The following is a 15221-nucleotide window of genomic DNA, read 5'->3' as shown; positions in this document are numbered from 1 at the left end:
CCCTTTGTTGGGTACCGATTTTGCAAAAGTCCTTGGAAAGGGAAACGCAGGATGGCACCACACACACAAATGTACCTTATACTTTACCTACCATATTCACTCATTAACTCAACAATAGTTATTAAATTCCCACTATATGTAATATAATGGGTAAATCAAATAAGAAAACCAGGGATTACAATATCTCAATTGTGATAGGTAAATAAGACATACACAGAGGACAATAAGAACACATGATGGGGATCCTAAAGCAGATTTATCATTTGTATTTTTGATAGTCAAGACTCAGAATTGCCACTCTCATTCAAGCCACCTGCCATATTAAAATTTTTCCTGCACCTTTCCAGCAAACCAGTGATTCTCATCTAGGGGCAATTTAGTCCTACTCACCAAGGAGAAATTTGTCAATGTCTGGAAACATATTCAGCTGTCACAATTGTGTGTGGGGGTATATGAGCCTGGGGGAGCTACTAGCATCTAAAAGGTAGAGGCCAAGAATGCTACTAAACATCCTACAACACACAGCCCAGCAAGAACTATCTGGTCCCATGTATCAACAGTTTAAAGGTTGAGAAACCTTATACTAGACTATGACAGATAAGTAGAACTAAGATAATAATTCCTTTTTATTTTTGACAGGCAGAGTGGACAGTGAGAGAGAGAGACAGAGAGAAAGGTCTTCCTTTGCCGTTGGTTCACCCTCCAATGGCCGCCATGGCCGGCGCGCTTCAGCCGGCGCACCACGCTGATCCAAAGCCAGGAGCCAGGTGCTTCTCCTGGTCTCCCATGGGGTGCAGGGCCCAAGCATCTGGGCCATCCTCCACTGCACTCCCTGTCCACAGCAGAGAGCTGGCCTGGAAGAGGGGCAACCAGGACAGAATCCGGTGCCCCAACCGGGACTAGAACCCGGTGTGCCGGCGCCGCAAGGCAGAGGATTAACCTATTGAGCCGTGGCGCCAGCCAATAATTCATTTTCATTCCCACTCCCCAGCACCAACTCAAAAGACTTGAAAAATCCCATTAAGGGTCTTTGAAGCCTTATAGAATCTATCATATACTGGATATCTTTGGAAAGTCTATTAGAGCACTTTTCAAAACTTGGATGTCCACTGAGCTCAGCCCACCTGGTTCCAGAAAATCCAACCCCAAGAGTGAGCCAGGAAGGCCTGAATAAAATCACCAAGTCGTCTGTGGCATCATTAACTTTTCTTCTACCGATTGTATCAGGACCTCGTCTCTGAGATACTGGAGTCATGGAATCTGCCTTGGTGGCAGAGGGCTCTCTTTTGAAGGGGAATTTAGTAAGAGAAAAAAAATCTTGGATAAAGAATACCATTATCCTTGGAGGAGCACTAAACTCAGAATAGATTTTACTTCTTCTCAGATATGTCTACCAACAGTTACATTTGAGAAATGTCATATATTTATATGGTAGAATTTATATACTTATATTGGGTGTCTGTATTTCCTGTGAGTGGGAAGGCTACCTGTATCCATGTGGGCCATGGTAAATTCTGTTTATAAAAGGAATTCTTACCATGAAAGAGACAGATGGCAAATCCTGGAAAGAAAATTCTGACATTCTGTTTTGTCTCTAAAGGTTAGTTACATTTTTATATGTATTTTTTTTTCTTCCCAGAATCATATGGGTATGTAGTGACACCTGGAAATATGTGAGACATGCTCTAAGCTCAGTTCCATTTGCAGTTCCAGAAAACACTCATCACTGATTTTTAACCACAAATAAGGACAGAGGATTCTGTGATGGTCATTGAGGCCCTGAGAAATCTGGTGTTCTTCCTGGCTTTCCCCAGGCAGAAATCGTTCACAGGGAAAAATTAATCATTCAATTATCTCTCATGCTTTATCCTGATTCTCATCCCTTAAGAGTCATGATTCTCACAGATACCCATCCACAGGCAAATCAGATCTCTCTCTTCCGCATGGCTCAGTTTTATTCCAACAATCGGGTCAGTAAAGATGTTAAGTATGAGTAGGCTTCGTATGTTGCCTTGTCTGAAGGTTTTTTTTTTTTTTTTTCCAATTCTAAGGAAGAAGTTTTCAGTCTTGATATAACCTGAGCTAAATCATTAAAGAAGTTTTAAAATGCACTATGTGGGGCAGATGAGGAAGTGTTTTAGAGAGCAGGTGTTTTTCAGGAACACATATCTGGGGCAGAAGATGACGTCACAGTACCTTTCATATGATACTCTACAGATTATGTTTTACCTAAGCATGAACAGGCAGACTAACTTGGCAGCACGGCAAGGAAATTTGTAATTTCTCCATTACAGTGAGTTGCAAAGCTGTCCTTCTTATTCCTCTGAGCCAACTATAAATACTTCCTTCTGTTTTTTTCTTTCCTTAACTTTGGGATTCTTCATGGCTTGTCTTAAATGTATCTTCCTCTATTCTGTCCTAGTAACTACACACTGACATCTCCATCCAAATCCATCTGCATTCTAAAAATTACAAAAAATAGTAAGATCCACACTGCCCAGGAAGAAACATTGTCTTATGGTGCCTATGTAACTTTTTACCATTTGATGTCTAATGTTCTATGCACAATGAGACCTAAACAAATATTCATCACCTTTACCATGTTATATAACAACTTTTCTGTTATCTTGCCACTTTGTCCCTCTTTCCCACTAGATTATAAGTTTGTAGGGCAGAGAATGTGCCTTATCCATTTTCTTTCTCTACGGTTACTGGCATAATCTCTGGCACACTGTATGCATTCAATACACTATTGCCAAATAACTGAACAATTCCGCCTGCATAGCAGTTAAGACCTTTCACTTTGTGGATAAATGAGTTTTAAACCTTTCTTTTCGCACAGATTCTAGGCAAAAAGGCTACTAAATTGATGTAGTCTGAAATTAAAACAATGTGAGACCTACCCATCCTCTCTTATCTTTATAGTTCTAAGAGGCTAAACATCTGTTCTATTTCCACTCGCCTTACATTCTTAGGTCTTCGGGTCACTTTTTAAGCTCATCAGTATTTTTCAGGATTAAAGAAAAGCTCTAGCACCTTATAATTATCCCTGAATAAAATCAGTTCAACTGCTTCTCCTGTTCTGTAGGAGCCATATAATAGGAGCAGAGTTTTCAATTTAGAAATTATCAGCCATGGATGAGTGTCAACAGGACCAGGGAGCAAACCCATAGAGGCAATTGCCCCACAGGATCTGCAGGAATGCTGAATCACTTCTCCAAATAATGACCCTGTGAGCTCTGGGAGATGATCTTTGCCTCTTGCCAACTGTGTGAGCTATGGCACAGTCGGTGGCTCCCACCGTTTGATGTATTCTTAGCGGCAGTGTAAGGAGGAAAGACAAGGGTATAATCTGTGATGTCAGATCATCCATTGTGCAAATGAGCAAAAAACCCACAAATGTAATGATTTCTTTTCTCAAACAGCTAGTTAGAGTTGGTGTTGAGTATAGTGTTAGATTCTTTTGAAACACTTCCTGCTGAACCTAATACCTAGAGAAGCCTGAATTTAATAGCAGGAGGCTGGAAATGCAAAAATCACATCAAACCCCTTGGCAACTGACCAGCAAGTAGTGGCTGCAGTGAGATCATGTCTTTCATAAGAACATTCTATTAAAAGAAACAAGGCAAGCCTCTTTTGATGAGACCAATGTTCTCATTTCTTTTCTCACTTATAGAACAGGAGAGTAAGACTGTTTTGTTTCTTAATGAGGCTATGCTGGTAAAACTTTCTTTATCAAAGGAAAACAATTTCCCCAGTAACCATGTGCCTGTTTCATTGCATGGCTACATAAAGCATAAAAGTTAATAGCATGATGCGAGATATTAATGTAATTTTATTGTTTTATATCACTTTCTAAATTAAGCTCCAATTACTGGCAGTTCAGAAAAAATACTGAACATACAGCAATATGTAACAATATACAATATACAACACTTTACAACATGTAGATGTCCCTGTCACTATGTCATCAGTAAATTAATAGATGAAATGAATAAGCATCAGTGTTTAGAGCATTAAGCCCAGTTAAGTTATTGAAACAACAAAACCAGGGAAAATTTGCAGCATAATAATTATGTGTCCCAAGTGCCTTCTCTTGACATGTTTGCATTTTACGTTAAATAGCTTGTAGTTTCTCTCTCTTAAGTATGACCCATATTATTTGATAACAAAATCATAATGATGATGCTAATGTAGAAATTGTGCTCTATGTCAATGAATTTATATTAAAGGTAGGGAATATCTCTGATTATAGATAAACATAATCTTATCTTGAGGGACACCTATAAAAATCTCAAACAGAATTATCTCACAGTTCATTCAAGGTTACAGTATTGTTTTCAATCCTACAGACAGTTCACCCTTGGGTGTCTCTGTAGGTTTAGAATCCCAGGAAAGAAATTGAGGTTGTAAATGGTCTAGATTTTCTATCTTCCTCCTTAAGCTGCTTCTTGTACCACAAAGTAGCACATACATTCATTTCACTTAAAGCTTGTTCAAATATGCATCCTTTCAGTTTTATTACTTTGAATTTCAAGAGCCTTAATTTTATTTTATACACTTCTTGGTTTTCATTATATCTGGAAGTACCACATATGTAATAGAAATATGTTATTCTTCCAGTAGAGGGAGCTCTCGACACTGATCGTAGGCTTGTGACATCTTGTGTTTTGACTGACACGTAGGGCATTCTGTCGCTGATAATTGGAAGCAGGGTAGAGAATCAGGGAGGTAAAGAACTGCCTTGAACACCTATCTGAAAAAGCAAAGTTTGAGGGGTAGGTTTTGGCCTATTAGTTATGACTTCTGCATCCCAAATTGGAGTACTTAGATTCTATTCTTAGGCCTCGCTCCCGATTCTAGCTTCCTAACCAAGCAGACAATGAAGGATCAGGTGATAGGTGATGACTCAAGTATCAGGGTTCCTGCCACCCACATGGGAGACCTGGATTGAGATCTCACTTCCAGCTGTGGCCTGACCCACCCTAGCCCTTGTAAACAATTAGAGAATAAACCAGTTTATGGCAATGCTCTCTCTGTGTGTTTCAAACAATACAACAAAAATTTGTGTAATTTACCTAAAAAACATTATTCTCAATGTCACATAAACATGGTGATTACAGCTGGTATCCACCTTGTTCGTTCATATTTAGTTCACATTTATAAACATAGAAAATAAAACAATATCTAACCCAGGATGGTTTCCTGGTTATCTCATGAAGAAACAGATTTGATCTTTCAGAACAACTCAACACATTTGAAAAGTGCCCCCACCTGTCTTTGAATAGTGCATCATCAATTCCTTTCCGGCGAAGCAGATCTTGTGGCCCATAAGGTGTGTCCTTACACTTAGAGTCAGTGTCACAGAGTAGAGTTTGCAGGAATGGGAAGAAGCCAGTACTAGGAAGGTTTCGAGGAGCAAGATAACCTGAAATTAAAAAATAAGAATTACATCACTATGATATATATTGCCAGAGAAGAGAAAGAAGTGCAATAGCCCAACTTTGTGAAATTACATCTGCATTATGACTGTCTCTATCCTCCAAATTAGCCCCACCTCTGTAGCTAATGTTGGACACTGAGCAAGAAAAAGTTTGGACAATGTTTTAGTTAACTTGATTTTGCTACATTAGTTAATACATATCAAAAGACTTAAAAATACCTGTGGCCCCATAAATCTCTCTTCCTTGGATATATTCCAAAGAAATACTTGAAGTAGTTTCAATGAATACTTCTTTATACTAATATGAGATGTTAATAAAAAAAGAAACTGGGTGATGTTTATAGAGAGTGATTAATATACTAATATAAGATGCTAACAATAGGGGAAGCTGGATATCATGTATGTAGGGACTCTGCACAATCTCACAATTTTTATTTGTAAATTTAAAATTAATGAAATAAATTTTAAAAGAGAATACTGGTTAAAATACTTTAAAAATAAATCACAGTGTATCCATATTAAATTCAATGTAGCCATTAAAAAGTCAATGTGGAAAATGTTTATATCATTAAAAAGAATTGATTAGAAAACAGCCCATTTGGAATGCCGGCATTTCAGGCCAGGGCTTTATCCCGCTGCACCACAGCACCAGCCCCAGTTTGTGTTGTCTTTAAGCCGTCCTGTTTACAGGTATTTCTTACAGCAATCACAGAAAGATAACACAGAAATTAATATGACTAGGATTGGAAGCTTTGAATTTGGGGAAACCGTAGCCCATCAAACTGTCCACTGGTATTTTCTAAGAAGCCCCTCTTTCTGTCACCAAAATGAACCCTTGTGAAAACTGCAGTGAGCCAACGATACTTCCCATCAATATTTTCATTGTAGTACAACTCCCTCAACAAGCAAAAGAAGCGCAGTTGAATTGCCTGTTGGCTCTTTACATCATGCTTCCATATCAAAATTCTGCTGCAGCGAACTAGATACAGCAAGTCCTTTATAGGGTTTGTCATGAAATGTTCACCATTTAGGGTAACGCACTCTGCTACACAGATCCCAGCTGTAGCCCCTCAGTCAGGGTATGCATCTGCAAATGGGGTTGTACCTGCTTGCTCTCCAATATTCATAGTGGCTGCTTTGAATGGAAGAGAGAGATAGAAGGACAACAGATGGCCAGACAATCCCTCCTCTTTAGGCCACTTATCAGCATGAGGGTGTGCTGAGTCCTGCAGTGCTAAAACCAATGGAAGCTCAAGCAAAGCCATTTGGAGTAGGGAGGGAGAGGAAAATGGTGTCATAGGAGCTGCTATGATAAATCAGTATATACGAGCTTAGAAGAGGTGATGCTTTACCTCTGATTTTACCTTCCCTGACATTGACTACAACTTGTAAATTATTTGAGAGGAACTTCACAGAATTTAAACCCACAATATTCTTTGATGTGATATCTATAGAGGATAAGTCTACTTCATAGAAAAATTCATCGCAGGGTTTCTTTTAAAATAAGCTCCCATGTTGTTGAAAGCACAACAACACTTTGCTTAGTTTTTTGATATCTGATATTTAACCTGTCACACTTGGATCATGCAGATATGCATGGTTTAGATATGCACACATTTCAGAAAACACAATGCCATCAGAGTGTAGACTGCCTACATTATTTATTTCACTATCATCTTTTAACCAAGGATTGTACACACCTTTAAGTGTGAGGAGTAGTTGCAACAACACCAATTACACCAACTGATTAAGCATCAGTTGCATCCCCTGTTCTATGCAAGGCGTGTAACACACATTCTATCACCCATCCTTCCTTGACATCCGTAACAAAATTTCTTATGCATGTCGACTTTTCGCAAAATATGGAAATCCTCTGAGCTAACAAGACAGAATGAAGTAGAATTAAACTTTATGTAGCTTTCTTATGAAGGAAAATTTTAATCTTTTGCCAAACTCAGTGATGAGTGCAAGGAAGTAACCAGTCAGAGCCATGGTGGAGTCAAACCATCACACATTTTAAAGAGCTACTAATTTTAACTTGAACTCACTCTGTTCTGAAGGTGTCTCTAGCACTTTCAGATTCTAAAATTATGGTTCCTTTTATATTACCAAATGCTGGGATGAAGGAAAAAGAAGAACATTTCTCTGTCTTTCACAAACCTTTCACGCAGCAAGCACGGAGAACACAAAGTTAAGGTTAATAATTGAGTGCTCACGTTGCTGGCCAGAGCAGAATTAGGGACACAGGCAGAGGAAGACCATGCCTGTGAAACCACAGCAGCACAGGCAGGTGATAAGGCAGATCTCAGGGTCTGAGACAGAGTGTAAAATCAGGAAATTGTCCTTGGTATCATGATTCCAAAGTCTCAAACCCAGAACAACATTCATGCTCATCTTTACGAGAAAAGCTACTGTAGATCCCGTCTATTCTTGGCATCCAATCCGGAAGACTCCAACTTAGTTTGGGAGTGAGGTGAGGCTAGAAGTGGGTGATAAACAGAATCCCCAGTTACTCATGACTTAAGTTTCTCAGTAGCTCCTGACAGAGGCATTGTGCAGCCACCCAAGGGTAGTAGAGGTCATTCTCATAAAATGGATACAGCCCGCATGATCGTCACAAGCTGATAATCACATGGGGATAGTCCAGTATTATTTCAGGGAACTGATCAAACCAAACTATAAACACTTTCAGGAACAGGCCACCAATTAGCAAAACTTAAATAAAATCAAACTGTTATTTTATTGTTGTAATAATGAAACCAGAACTATAAAACACTCAGTTCTAAGAATTGTTTTTAAAACAGACACTTTGTAAACAGTTGTGACATCAGCATATATCTATGTTTGCCTAGAGAGATCAAGCTTGCTTTTCCTTTCTCTTTCTGCACAAAAATACTTTTCCAGAAAAATATTAGTGACACAATGTAAATATTAGTGCAATGGTTCTCCAACTGTGGTCCCTGAAGCAGCAACATGAGCGTCATCTGAAATCTTAGAAATGAACATTTCAATCTTACCCCAGATCTACTTCACTAGAAACCCTGGGTATGGAGTTCAGCAATCCATTTTACAAGCCCTCCAGGTAATTGCGATGCATGTTGATATTTGAGATCCAGGGGGTTAAAGTGCCAACCTTTTCACTAAAGACCAGTAAAGTTTTGAAGCTGATGGGCTATCCTGTATTGTCATCATTACTCAATACAACGATTCTAGTACAAAAGTCAAAGACCATGTGTACATCAATGGGCCTGGTTGTAATTCCATAAATGTTTATTTACCAAAATAGGCAGAAGGATGCATATGACCTGCAAGCTGAAGTTGCTGGCTGTGAGGTAACCGACCTCACACTCATCCCTCTCCCTCTCCTGCCTGGTTCCTGTCTTGCTTTCCCCTTCCCCCCATCCTTCTTTTCTTCTTCTCTTACATCATCTGATCTACTTAACATCCTTGTCTTACAGTGTGTACTGCTTTCATGTTTCCCTCACACTCACCACCTCTTTCTACTCGGTTTCCAATTCTTTTTTCTTTTACTCCTGCTGCTCTCCCTCTTCCCTTCTTCCTTCCTGTCTCTTTACTCATTGATGCAGCCAAGAATGCAATTCTCTCCCAACATACTCTTGCTACTTGGTCTTTTTTATCACTGCAGAAGGGTTCCTACCAACTTTCTTTCTTTCTTTTTTTTTTTTTTTTTTTGACAGGCAGAGTTAGTCAGTGAGAGAGAGAGAGAGATAGAGAGACAGTGAGACAGAGAGAAAGGTCTTCCTTCTGTTGGTTCACCCCCCAAATGGCCACTACAGTTGGTGTGCTGCGGCCAGCGTAACGCACCAATCCGAAGCCAGCAGCCAGGTGCTTCCTCCAGGTCTCCCATGTGGGTGCAGTGCCCAAGCACTTGGGCCATCCTCCACTGCCTTCCCAGGCCACAGCAGAGAGCTGGACTGGAAGAGGAACAACCAGGACAGAATCCGGTGCCCCAACCGGGACCAGAACCCAGGGTGCTGACACCGCAGGTGGAGGATTAGCCTAGTGAGCCACGGCGCCGGCCTCCTACCAACTTTTGTAAGAAATTCAGGTGCCCATGGCTCAGTGGCAATGTCTAGAAAAGTGCTGTTTTCTATTTCTTGTATGATGGATGAAGGAAATGTCACAGTCTTTTCGATAATGAAACTGCTTCCACTTGACTTCGTTAGACTCAGGCAGTATTCTGTGGGCTGTCTGGGTGACATTTGTAGACATTATGGTAATGGTACAATTGGAGACTTTCCACAGTAGTCCTTTGTGTTTTTCTCAAAACAGGTCAGAACCCAACCTAAGTGGTATTTTTGTGTTTCCAGGTGAAAGGGGTTTAGTCTTTACCTCAGTGAAGAGATGAATGATAAATCATGGAAGGAAAATTCTTATTAAAAATACAGTTACTCATTTGGGGAATTATACTTTTCTTTTTTTCTGATTTTTAAAAGTTTTATTTATTTGAATGGCAGAGATGAAGATATCTTCTATTTGCTGGTTCACTTCCCAAATGCCCACAATAGTTGGAGCTGGCCAGTCCAAAGCCAGGAGCCCAGAACTCCATCTGGGTCTCCCACATGGGTGGCAAGTACTCATGTACTTGAGCCATCATCGGCTGCCTTCTTGGGTGCACATTACAGGAAGCTAGATCCGAATCATACTTTCCTAAACTTTTTGGATATAGGGTCACATTGGCAAAATAAGCATCAAGCCTTCTGATGATACAAACAGTGTCTCCTTATTAAACACCACAAGAATTGAACACCACCCCGAGAGTCCAAAATGAGACAGCATATCCAAAAGTATCACCTACAAATAATCAAATACCCCGATATAAATAAAGGAAATGACTCTCAGGAGCATATTGATAACAAATTCTGAAGTCTTTTTGGTAGTCTTCAGACAAATTTTGCTTTAAATTACATTTTCCAAGGTATAATTAAAATTGTAAGAGATATAACCTGGCCATTTATCTGGAATTCATGGAGCTGAACCTGCTGTCCTTCATACACACCACACAACTGGGGGTTCAGGCTGTTTCCTGAGGACAGGTGTACTGTTTCACCACTCACACCAGGTCGGGTCAAATGTATGAGTTCTTCCTAATTCTACTCAACCATTATGTGATCCAGCATGACTTTAGCACAGGGTTAAAAGTAGGCCTGACTTTGAACCTTAAAATCCAGGCACTCGTTCAGTAAATTGGCAGTTGTTTTGAGAGATTGAAAAGGCCAAGCAATTTTAAAGAAAAATGCTTACCTAGATCTCAGCACCATGTGAGGCATATAGCAAATGTTTATTAAATATACAAATAAATAAGTTAACCCCTGAGGGTCACAGGAAGACGGCATGATTTAGGGTTCTAAAAAGTTTCAAATTTCATCCTAATGTTATAGTCAGCTCAACAGATACAAAGCTCAGTGAGTAATGTTGCACTGTATTCATATGCCTTGTAAAAATGGTTAAATTTAACTAATTAATGAAGTCAATATGTATTGATGTAGGTCCTTTAAGTCTTGTTTTTTCTAAAAATCTAACAAATACACTCTGACATCCATAATATCAATCACTTGATTTATTTTCTGCAAAGTAAATCCACCCATCATTCATCAATAAATAAGTTCTTTTTTTTTTTCAATTTTTAAAGGCAGAGATATGAAGAGAGAGAGAGAGAGAGAAAGTGAAAGTGATCTTCCATCCACTGATTCATTCCCCAAATGGAAGAAGTAGCCAAAGCTGGGCTGAACTGGAGCCAGGAGCCAAGAGCCAGATTCTTTCAGATCTCTCATGATTGTGCAAAGGTCCAAAAACTTGGGCCATATTCCACTGCTTCCCCAGGCCACTAGCAGGGAGCTGGATTGGAAATGGAGCAACCAGGTCTTGAATCAGTACTCACATGGGATGCCAACACTGGGGAGGGAGGCTTAACCTTCTACATCACAGTGCCAACCCTAATAAATAAGTTATAATGGACAACTTAATACATTATCCCTCATAGTATTTTTTTTTTGTCTGTTCTACTTAATATGACTGGTTTAATTCTGTAATTATCACACAGTTATTCTTAAGTGTTGAAAATTAACTGAAATGTGATCCCTGTTAAACATAAGAGTGGGAATAAGAGAGGGAAGAGATGTATAATTTGGGGCATGCTCGGGCTGACTTGCCCCAATTGGTAGAGTTGGAAACATACCAGGGGATTCCAATTCAATCCCATCAAGGTGGCATGTGCCAATGCCATCTCACTACTGCAAGTGATCAATTTCAGTTCACAATTGATCATAATGAAAGGACTAAGAGTCAAAGGGAGCACATAAACAAGTCTAGTATCTGCTAACACCAACCAATAGAATAAATAAAGGGGAGAGTGATCCAACATGGGAAGTGAGATACTCAGCAGACTCATAGAATGGCGGATGTCCCAAATAGCACTCTGGCCTCAGAATCAGCCCTAAAGGCACTCAGATCTGGCTGAAAAGCCCATGAGAGTATTTCAGGCATGGAAAGCCAAGACACTCTGGCAAAAAGATCTCTGTGAGTGAGATCCCAGTGGAAAGAACAGGTCTTCAAAGAGGGAGGTGCCTTTCTCTGAAGGGAGGAGAGAACCTCCACTTTGACTATGACCGTGTCTAAACAAGATAAGAGTCGGAGAACTCAAGGGGCTTCCATAGCCTTGGAAACTCATAACGGGTGCATAGGGAGATTACTGATGCCATAAACAGGAGTGTCAATTGGTAAAGTCAACAACAGGAGTCACTGTGCACTTACTCCTCATGTAGGATCTCTGTCCTTAACGTGCTGTACACTGAGGCTTAATGCTATAACGAGTACTCAAACAGTATATTTCACTTTGTGTTTCTATGGGGGTGCAAATGACTGAAATCTTTACTTAATGTACACTAAACTGATCTTCTGTAAAAAAAAAAAAAAAAAAAAGAAAGAAATTATCAATTCCCAACTTGACTCTCACTGGGATTAAACATGACAATAGGTCTGAAAAAAAAAAAAAAAAAAAAAACACAATCATTTTGTGCTTGGTAGACATAAAGGTATTAAATAAGGCTCATTCTTATATTTAAAAAAGAAATATTCTTGGGCCAGTGCCGTGGCTCACTTGGTTAGTCCTCCACCTGCAGCACCAGCATCCCATATGGGCGCTGGGTTCTAGTCCCGGTTGCTCCTCTTCTAGTCCAGCTCTCTGTTGTGGCCTGGGGAGGCAGTGGAGGATGGTCCAAGTGCTTGGGCCCCTGCACCCACATGGGAGACCAGGAGGAAGCACCTGGCTCCTGGCTTCAGATCGGCACAGTGTGCCAGGCGCAGCGTGCCAGCCGTAGTGGCCATTTGGGGAGTGAACCAATGGAAGGAAGACCTTTCTCTCTGTCTCTCTCTCTCTCACTGTCTAACTCTGCCTGCCAAATTTAAAAAAAATAAATATTCCGTGTTAATATTTGAAAAACATAACTGACTTATTATATATAGAGAGAAAATAAAAGTTGGGGAAGAGGCTGGTTTTCAAGTTCATCATACTTGTATTAAAGCACATGGAAATAATTTGATGTCCTGAATTAGTGGACAAATATTAAAGAACACATATTTGAAAACAAATAGTAAAACATTGGTTTTAAGAAGCCCTTCAGCCGGCGCCACGGCTCACTAGGTTAATCCTCCGCTTGTGGCGCCGGCACACCAGGATCTAGTCCCGGTCGAGACACCGGATTCTGTCCCGGTTGCCCCTCTTCCAGTCCAGCTCTCTGCTGTGGCCCGGGAATGCAGTGGAGGATGGCCCAAGTGCTTGGACCCTGCACCCCATGGGAGACCAGGAGAAGCACCTGGCTCCTGGCTTCGGATCAGCGCGGTGCGCCAGCCACAGCACACCAGCCGCAGCGGCCATTGGAGAGTGAACCAACAGTAAAGGAAGACCTTCCTCTCTCTCACTGTCCACTCTGCCTGTCAAAAAAAAAAAAAAAAAGAAGCCCTTCACGGTTTTTGAAGGGATTTATCTTACATCATTTTGTATGAAAGCCAGGACAAGGGCTATACCCATTTTGAGGATAACATCAGAGAATCAAGCTATTTGCTCCAGGTCACATGAACAATAAAACATCAGAGATGGATCTATAACTGTATGACATATGACAAGAGTGAAAACAACATTTTGTTCAGCTGAATTTCAGGACATCAGAGGGAACAGACAGGATTGGGAAAACAGACACCTTTCTGGTTTTACTGTTGAATCACTGACTCACAGGGAATAAATTAACCTCTCTAAGTCTCAATTTCCACATCTACCAAATTGAGGATAATGGGCCTTGCTGCCTCACAGGGTACGAGGAAGATTAATTAGATAAAGCTTGTGTAGAGTACTGCGAACTCTGAAGACGAAAGGCTGCAGAGAACCATGAGTTACCATTGCTCATCACACTGTTGCATCACTTGTCTTATTTACCAAACAGTGGCTGAGGCTTTCCTACTCTACCTGATCTCTCATTTCTCTGCCTTGAGCCAATGAATGTTTAGGACTGTTGCATGATGGGTTTCCTTCTCTAGCAATTCATAATATGTACCTGGATCAACTGGTGTAGTGCTTCAAGTATTGCGTGCTCAGTGGGTGTGGTGCCATGACACATTCTTCCTAATTCTCCCGAGGCAGGTCTTGCTTCATAGTACAGGTGCTTTACTAAGTTCAAACCCATTGGAAGAAAGGTAGACAGTAGCTGGTTCTAAGGGCAGAAGCATGATTCTTCATCCTTGAAGCAGTGAGAAGGAAGGTCCCACACTCAAAATATGGCACCCACAGATGTTTAATAGATACAGCCATAGAGAGAACAAATTTTGGGTCACATGTGGTATATCCTACAATGCTGGCATATTTCCCCAACAACCCACAGAACTCAAAGCTACTGACAATTATCACAGCCAGACATTTTGAAAGGTGAAAAAATTGTCCTTGTAGGGATAATTTTGGGACTCTGGTTCTGAAACTATAAATGAGAGGAAGTGAAGAAAGATCTCTGGCTTATTTATAGCTTTGACAAATCGCTATTATTATTTTTTTAAGAGAAAAGGAATTTATAGAAGGCTGTCTAGACTCAAGACCTTGCAGTGGCATTGAATGCTATGTCTTTGACCCTTAAGTGCACACTTGAATTGATGGTCAGTCCAGAGGGCTCTGTGACCTCACCTTAATGAATCTCCAGAATAGAATGTACCTCCCTCCTTTCTGAATGTTCCAGGGACCCTGCTGTGTGATGGGTTCCAGAGGCCATGCCCCGATCTATTTAAATTTTAAACAAAATGCCTTGATTCAAGGTTAGGAGACATAACAAAAACACATCCATGGTAGATAATAAACTCTCATGTGGACAGAATTTTGAGAAGCTTAAAAATAAAAATTTCAACCAATGCTACTCAAAATATTTCCATGTGGCAAAGAATGTTGAGGTCTGTGGTTCATCTTGGATGAGTGGGCTCTGTCGGACTTATTAGATAGACCTAACAATAGTCAACAGTTTGCTTTCCTGAAACTTGTCCTTTAGTAACAAAGACTCACAAATCATCGGGGGGAAAAAATCTCCCTCCCATGGCCATTTGTAAACAGAATCTTAGCAACTATTTTTTCTCCTTCTACATCTAAATTAATATAAAAAAAAGAACCCTAGGTCCTCATTTCATTGTAGGACATTCTCTGTATGAAACTTAGTCTCCTAACTGTGCTTCATTGTTTCTAAAAGGAAAATGTCCTTTAGCCTCTGGACAGGGCAGAATTAAGCTG

General features: G+C 40.3%; 1 protein-coding gene across 1 annotated transcript in view; it reads right to left on the bottom strand.

The window, feature by feature from the left end:
• ABCA12 (ATP binding cassette subfamily A member 12) overlaps positions 1 to 15221 on the bottom strand; it is a 183905-nt gene that overhangs the window by 118543 nt on the left and 50141 nt on the right. Inside the window, exon 3 of the mRNA XM_051848234.3 lies at positions 5275 to 5428. Coding sequence (XP_051704194.2) covers positions 5275 to 5428 — 154 coding nt within the window. The remainder of the gene's footprint in view (positions 1 to 5274; positions 5429 to 15221) is intronic.

This window comes from Oryctolagus cuniculus, chromosome 3, assembly GCF_051225735.1.
Source record: "Oryctolagus cuniculus isolate XC-2025 breed Fujian yellow rabbit chromosome 3, ASM5122573v1, whole genome shotgun sequence".
In the NCBI taxonomy this organism is placed as follows: Eukaryota; Metazoa; Chordata; class Mammalia; order Lagomorpha; family Leporidae; genus Oryctolagus; species Oryctolagus cuniculus.
Note: the sequence above shows the minus strand (reverse complement) of the source record. Positions and strands in the feature narration are given on the sequence as shown.